This window comes from Crinia signifera, chromosome 5, assembly GCF_055691185.1.
Source record: "Crinia signifera chromosome 5, ASM5569118v1, whole genome shotgun sequence".
In the NCBI taxonomy this organism is placed as follows: domain Eukaryota; kingdom Metazoa; phylum Chordata; class Amphibia; order Anura; family Myobatrachidae; genus Crinia; species Crinia signifera.
Window position 1 is genome coordinate 26,854,389 of NC_139221.1, and position 7,804 is coordinate 26,862,192.

Here is a 7,804-nt window from a genome sequence, read left to right on the forward strand (position 1 = left end):
CTCCACCATAGTCCTTTTAAAGTATAATTAACATATGTACAATTCAAGTGCAGAGTCTGGAACCTGAACCTTGGAGGAGGAGGGCTCTCAGACAGTGATACCCACCTGGGTTTCCACTTTGGGCCAGTCCAACCCTGGTCATGACAGTCCTCTATTGCTGACTTTTTTTTTTCTTTTCTAATTGACATGTTTTAAATGAAGCCCCTCAGACATGGTTATCACAATGTTTATACAGCTCTGCAGAATCTGTATCGCTGTTGTAAATTCAATACATTAATGTCCCTGCTTTAAACATTTTCTTTGCTATCTTCTCCTGAAATGTGAGGACTGGAGCCCATCTGGCTGTGATATTGGAGTTGTCGAGCGGTTTCCTCATTAGTTGTGGTGCTGCCGCCCGTTCTGCAGCATGACTGTATGGAGGATATGAGCGGTGTGTGGGCTTGGACCTCTCTAGCTGCTGCTGTTGTTTTCTCTCTGCAGAACTGCCACGAGCGTTTCCAGTACAAGTACCAGCTGCGATCTCACATGAGCATCCATATTGGGCACAAACAGTTTATGTGCCAGTGGTGCGGTAAAGACTTTAATATGAAACAGTATTTTGATGAACATATGAAGACCCATACCGGTAAGGAAAGTAAGGACATTCATTTAATATTGTTTATTCTCTCCCTATTCAAAACATTCTAATACTATCACCCTCCATCATTGCATCCTCCCGCCTATCTACCCGACTTTTCTTACATAAACCTGACCTTGGTCTGCAGCTAACTGTTATACCTGCTTTCCTAACGCCCGGTGTTGTCCTTCCCTTCTAATGCCCAGTCCTCATCTTTCCTAATGTCCGGTGTTGTCCTTCCCTTCTAATGCCCGGTCCTCATCTTTCCTAATGTCCGGTGTTGTCCTTCACTTCTAATGCCCAGTCCTCATCTTTCCTAATGCCCGGTGTTGTCCTTCACTTCTAATGCCCAGTCCTCATCATTCCTAACGCCGGTGCTGTCCTTCCCTTCTAATGCCCTGTCATCATCATTCCTAATGTCCGGTGTTGTCCTTCCCTTCTAATGCCCTGTCATCATCATTCCTAATGTCTGGTGTCCTTCCCTTCTAATGCCCTGTCCTCATCTTTCCTAATGTCCGGTGTTGTCCTTCCCTTCTAATGCCCTGTCCTCATCTTTCCTAATGTCCAGTGTTGTCCTTCCCTTCTAATGCCCGGTCCTCATCTTTCCTAATGTCCGGTGTTGTCCTTCACTTCTAATGCCCAGTCCTCATCTTTCCTAATGCCCGGTGTTGTCCTTCACTTCTAATGCCCAGTCCTCATCATTCCTAACGCCGGTGCTGTCCTTCCCTTCTAATGCCCTGTCATCATCATTCCTAATGTCCGGTGTTGTCCTTCCCTTCTAATGCCCTGTCATCATCATTCCTAATGTCTGGTGTCCTTCCCTTCTAATGCCCTGTCCCCATAATTCCTAATGCCCGGTGTTGTCCTTCCCTTCTAATGCCCGGTCCTCATCTTTCCTAATGTCCGGTGTTGTCCTTCCCTCCTAATGTCCGGTGTTGTCCTTCACTTCTAATGCCCTGTCATTATCATTCGTAATGTCTGGTGTCCTTCCCTTCTAATGCCCTGTCCCCATAATTCCTAATGCCCGGTGTTGTCCTTCCCTTCTAATGCCCGGTCCTCATCTTTCCTAATGTCCGGTGTTGTCCTTCCCTTCTAATGCCCGGTCCTCATCTTTCCTAATGCCCGGTGTTGTCCTTTACTTCTAATGCCCAGTCCTCATCATTCCTAACGCCGGTGCTGTCCTTCCCTTCTAATGCCCTGTCCCCATAATTCCTAATGCCCGGTGTTGTCCTTCCCTTCTAATGCCCTGTCCCCATAATTCCTAATGCCCGGTGTTGTCCTTCCCTTCTAATGCCCTGTCCTCATCTTTCCTAATGCCCGGTGTTGTCCTTCCCTTCTAATGCCCTGTCCTCATCTTTCCTAATGCCCGGTGTTGTCCTTCCCTTCTAATGCCCTGTCCTCATCTTTCCTAATGCCCGGTGTTGTCCTTCCCTTCTAATGCCCTGTCCTCATCTTTCCTAATGCCCGGTGTTGTCCTTCCCTTCTAATGCCCTGTCCTCATCTTTCCTAATGCCCGGTGTTGTCCTTCCCTTCTAATGCCCTGTCCTCATCTTTCCTAATGCCCGTGTTGTCCTTCCCTTCTAATGCCCTGTCCTCATCTTTCCTAATGCCCGGTGTTGTCCTTCACTTCTAATGCCCAGTCCTCATCATTCCTAATGCCCGGTGTTGTCCTTCCCTTCTAATGCCCTGTCCTCATCTTTCCTAATGCCCGGTGTTGTCCTTCCCTTTTAATGCCCTGTCCTCATCTTTCCTAATGCCCGGTGTTGTCCTTCCCTTCTAATGCCCTGTCCTCATCTTTCCTAATGCCCGGTGTTGTCCTTCCCTTCTAATGCCCTGTCCTCATCTTTCCTAATGCCCGTGTTGTCCTTCCCTTCTAATGCCCTGTCCTCATCTTTCCTAATGCCCGTGTTGTCCTTCCCTTCTAATGCCCTGTCCTCATCTTTCCTATTGCCGGTGTTGTCCTTCCCTTCTAATGCCCTGTCCTCATCTTTCCTAATGCCCGGTGTTGTCCTTCCCTTCTAATGCCCTGTCCTCATCTTTCCTAATGCCCGGTGTTGTCCTTCACTCCTAATGCCCTGTCCTCATCTTTCCTAATGCTGGTGTTGTCCTTCCCTTCTAATGCCCTGTCATCATCATTCCTAATGCCTGGTGTTGTCCTTCCCTTCTAATGCCCTGTCATCATCATTCCTAATGTCCGGTGTTGTCCTTCACTCCTAATGCCCGGTCCTCATCGTTCCTAATGCCCGTTGTTGTCCTTCACTCCTAATGCCCGGTCCTCATCGTTGCTAATGCTCGGTGTTGTCCTTCACTCCTTATGCCCTGTCCTCATCGTTCCTAATGCCCGGTGTTGTCCTTCACGCCTAATGCCCTGTCCTCATCATTCCTATTACCCGGTGTTACTTCTAGTGCCCCCTCCCTGTGTCTGGATCAGTGTCTGTCCGCTTTTCACATCTCTCCTTTTGCCACATATTCAGTGTCACTCCACCCCTCTGCCCATTGTCCTTCTCTGTCTTCAACCATCCAGGTCTTGCTCCACTGTTCACCTCATGTGCTGGATTTACTATTAGGAAAATGCGGTAAAAACTAATTTTTACTGAATTTGCCATATGCGATCCGGCCGCCGCGTCCTACATTGCAGAGAGTAATGCCAGGGAAAGCTGCCATTACCCTATAGAAGACTATAGGCTTCTCTCCATGTTGGTGCTGTAGAGGGATCTGATCATATTGCTCTCATTCTCTGTTCTGTTGTCCGTGTCTTGTGCTGGGTGGCGTGGCCACCCCCCCTCCCCCCATGCCACTACTAAATATAACATGCAGGTTTTGTCTACGAGCATCATTAGCATTCGCAAGTATGCATGTGACTGTTCTAAGAGTTTAAAATACAGGATTCCTGTCTGTATGAGCAGTGTAAGAAACTAAAACTGCATTGTACATATTCCTGCTGTCACCATTACACACACGTGTATGTTGCAAAGGGCATTATTTTTTACCTGTTTAATAAAATCTATTCTAATATGTAAATGATATTGGTTTTATTGGCCATGTGCATTTCTGTTCTAGTATTGTAAAATCTCACTCTATTGTGTCTCCACAAGGCGGTCCCACTTACTGTCGGCATTGTTTGGAGGGGAGGAGTGACTTCCACCAAACAGAACGTAGAGCAGTGGTCAGGGAACTCGGTCCTCATTACCCCACACAGTGCATGTTTTGCTGGTATCCCAGCAGGTGCACAGGTGTACTAATTACTCAGACACATTTTATAAGGTCCGCAGGTGGAGTTAATTACTTCACTTGTGATTCTGTGAGGAGACCTGGAAAACATGCACTGAGTGGGGTAATGAGGACCGAGTTCACTGACATAGAGGCTTTCTGCAATGCTGCACCCCTCCTCAGCACTGCAGGATGGTACGGCCCTGTGTGGAGACTCATTAAGTAGTGAGCATCTGTCTAATGAGGACAGGGAGTTGCCGGAGGGTGGGATTAGAGTGACCTCCATATAGAAATATGATTTTAATAAGCTCCATTCAGCCACATTCCTGTTACATTGAGGCCCGCATGAGGCTCTGTGCTGTGTTCCTGTTTAGAGAGCAGTGGCTAGTTTGGATAGTGTGCATTGCTTCTTTTTTTAATTTGAGTCTTTATTTAAATTTTTCATCAGACATAATAAACATATGGTACTTTTTTCCTAGAACGGCCACACCGATGTTGATCGGGTCGGTCGCATCGCATGCGACGCGATGGTCCTGATTTTTACATTGATTGAAATGTAAAATTCTCCCCAGACCCCAATTTTAACCCCCTCAACGGCACCCCACGATTGACGCCAACCCGAAGCGTAGCGAGCCCGCGAGGGGCGGCGGTACGCGTCCTCCGACCTTTTCATACCCTTACTATCCACATCGGTATGGAGTTGAGAATATAAAGTGTGGCGAGCGCATATAACTTCACAGGTATACGCGTCCCCTCGCGGGGCTCGCTGCGCTCGCCACGCTTCGGGCTCGCTGCGCTCGCCACACTTTATATTCTCGACTCCACGCCGACGTGGATAGTAGGTGTATGAAAAGGTCGGAGGACGCGTACCGCCGCCCCTCGTGGGCTTGCCACGCTTCGGGTTGGCGTCAAACATGGGGTGACGTTCACAATGGGGGGGGGGGGGGGGGGGGGAATATACAATGAGAAATGGGCCATATTGGCCCACTTCCCATTTTTTTCCCGATTACAATGTTAAAAATATTTTAACATTGAACCCTATGGCAAAATCGGGTGCATCGCGTCGGGTCGCGTCGCGTGCCATGTTAATGCACCCGACCGACGCGATGGACCTGATTTTTCCTTTGCCGGCAAAATGAACCTGATTTCAAAGGAAATCAGGTCCATCGGGGGTAATCGTGTACCTTAAGTTAAGGTACACGATTACCCCCGATGGTGGCCGTTCTAGGAAATAAGTACCAAACATATTATACATTTTAAAAAGTACACACATAGGTGTGCATTGCTTCTAGTAAGTGTTGTACGGGGTCAGATCTGAAGAGGGGGAGGTTACGCCTGTTCCTGAGTGTGTGTTAGGAGCTGCCCCTGGTGTAATAATCTCTTCAAATAAATTCCAACTTTTCATGAGTGTGAAGGGGAGGAACAAAAAATTATGTAATGTGATTTTGCTTTTTATCATTGACTTCAGTGCTCTGTAGCTGGGGCTCTCAACCAATATCCTCCCGGACCACTAACCGGTCATGTGTTTTAAATGGGAGAAGTACTGACCCAGCAAAATTACAAAGTTACTGTACTCACCATTGCATGATCAACCATGTCCTCAAAGCGTGAACTGTTGGTGGAAGTTGTGGATCATGGTTGTGAACCACGGTTCTATAGGGTTGAGCAACTCTGTCCCAGCATGTCAAGTCTTCTCTTGATTGCAATACAATGAAACAACCAGTAGGTGGAAGAGTCCTATTACTGCTGTCCAAAATCAGGACCATGAGCCTATGGAAATGTAACAACGTTCTAGAACTCTGGGAACAAAATATAGAGGTCTACTTGTGCTCGTGTTCTGGTCAAGGTCAAAAAGATTTTTGAGCTCTGCCCTCAATTGCTTGGCTGTAGTTCTCAGCGGGTATTCTAGCAGAGGTGTTCCACTGGAGCTGTACAGGGGACATATAGGTAGCTTCAGCCCTGCTGTACCGTGTAAACTGTCCTGGGAAACCAGTTACCTTAAGGTGGGACCATTCAAAATGAGTCTACCCTTTTTGAAAGGAGAGGTCTGACTTTATGGAAAGCCAACTTTTTGCCCAGTTGGTAGTAACATTGGTGTTTTTGTTGAATCATTCCTCTTCTGGTTCGACAGGGGCTATGAATTGCTTGAGGAATTGAGGTACTTACTGTAATTGGCTGTTTTATTGAGGGTTTTTGGGTTTATGTGTATGTTGTGTAGTATTTCCAGTGACCAGTGTCTGCCCCATCTTTGTTCATTTTAACCCTTTTGTTTTAGGAGAGAAACCGTTCATCTGCGAGATCTGCGGCAAGAGTTTTACCAGTCGGCCGAACATGAAGCGCCACCGCCGTACACACACCGGAGAGAAGCCGTATCCCTGCAACGTGTGCGGCCAACGCTTCCGTTTCTCCAACATGCTGAAAGCGCACAGGGAAAAGTGCTTCCAGGGGGGTAATCCCCCGACTCCTGGCAGTCCCGGAACAGCAGCGAGTCTCTCCGCCTCCTCACAAAGCGGCAATTCACCGGGTCAATCAAGTCCAGGGCTCTCCCCCACCTTACCGCAGCACCCGCTTTCTCTGCCGCTCATCCACTCGCTCCCACACGGCATGCCTCCCCCCTCACACCACCTTCCTCCGCCACCTCCCCTATTCCCTGCTGGCCGCATAAACTCAAATACCAACTAGTCCCTCCTAAGACTGCCCTGCCCTGACCTATCTGAAGTGCTCCCCACAAGGAACGAAACGCATTGCAATTCTGGTGCTTTTGTTTTTGCTTTCTGCTCTCTACATCTGTGGCTCAGTCTCCATTGCAGATAGAACACCTTGTGTTTTATTCTTCGGTTCCTAGCCTACTTATGCTTCTCTTGCACATAACATGCTTGCAGCATCGAAACGGGAAAGTGAGGACTTCGGGCTGCAAGCAGCCGTCTTGGTACAGTGCTTTTTTTTTTTTTTTTTTTTTGGTACCTATTCATTTTAATATGGTCATATGGTCAATATTTGTTTTTCCTGACTTTTTGTTCTCTATTCTTTATATATGTGAAACTTACCAACGACGCGTTTTGCACCCTGGTTAAGCCTTTTTTAAACTGATGAAAGACTCCAACCTAGATGGGGAAAAAAAAAAAGTTCTCCTCCATGGGCTCCTGGAATTATAACACAGAAAATGTGGTTCCACCGCTCAGTTCATGGAATACTTGCAAATAATATGTGCACACTGCAGAAAAAGGCATAGGAGTCTCTTGTGGACAGTTGCTAAACCATGGAAAATATCCGCTACATGACATGATCACCCTTTAGCGAATGAGTGATATACAGACCGGAAATCCTCCTGCCCTTCCTACGCACCATTACTCCTCCCCCCCCCCCCCCCCCCCCCCCAAAAAAAAAACCCTCTATATTTGACTACCTGTCCGCATCATTTCACTTTGGTTGCAAGTAATTTTATACCATTTCAAATATAATTTTATGAAGGCGATGGGATGTTTTCTGTTACATCAACGTGAATTTTTAAGTTTTTTATTTTCTTCTGTCCTTTTTTTTTTTTTAGCTTATGCATTTCATTTTGCTGCTTTTAGGTCTTGTTTATCCAATATTTTTCTGAACTGTGAGGTATTGTGGGATGGTTCCATGAAGGCAGGAGAAATGGCGGCACAGGTGATATATTGAATATATGCAGTTGCTGCTGGGCTGCAGCTTTTTATGAGTAAACTATACCAGACACCTGCCTGCAGGCCTAAACACTTGGCCCATTTGTGTACTGTAACACGCTTCTGAAATTCTACAAAACTTAAGGTACTCTTTACCTAGAACGGCGCCGCCGATCAAAATCGTGGTCATCGCGGGTAAAAATCGCGGTGATCGCGGTAATCGCGGGCATCGCGGGTAAAATTGGATGGTCGCGATGCCCGCGATTACCGCGATCACCGCGATTTTCCCATAGGAAACAATGTTAAAAAGCCTGATTGACCGCGATTTGAC

The 7,804-nt window shown here is 47.1% G+C and overlaps 1 protein-coding gene across 2 annotated transcripts in view; it reads left to right on the forward strand.

Moving 5' to 3' along the window:
- Positions 1-7,301, forward strand: part of ZBTB47 (zinc finger and BTB domain containing 47) — a 44,941-nt gene extending 37,640 nt beyond the window's left edge. Inside the window, exons 5-6 of one of the 2 annotated variants that reach the window (XM_083186839.1) lie at positions 481-634; positions 6,102-7,301. In XM_083186839.1, the coding sequence (XP_083042965.1) occupies positions 481-634; positions 6,102-6,508 (561 nt within the window). In that variant the 3' untranslated portion in view covers positions 6,509-7,301. The remainder of the gene's footprint in view (positions 1-480; positions 635-6,101) is intronic. The other variant, XM_083186840.1, reaches the window with a different exon arrangement.
- The last annotated feature ends 503 nt before the right edge of the window (positions 7,302-7,804 follow it).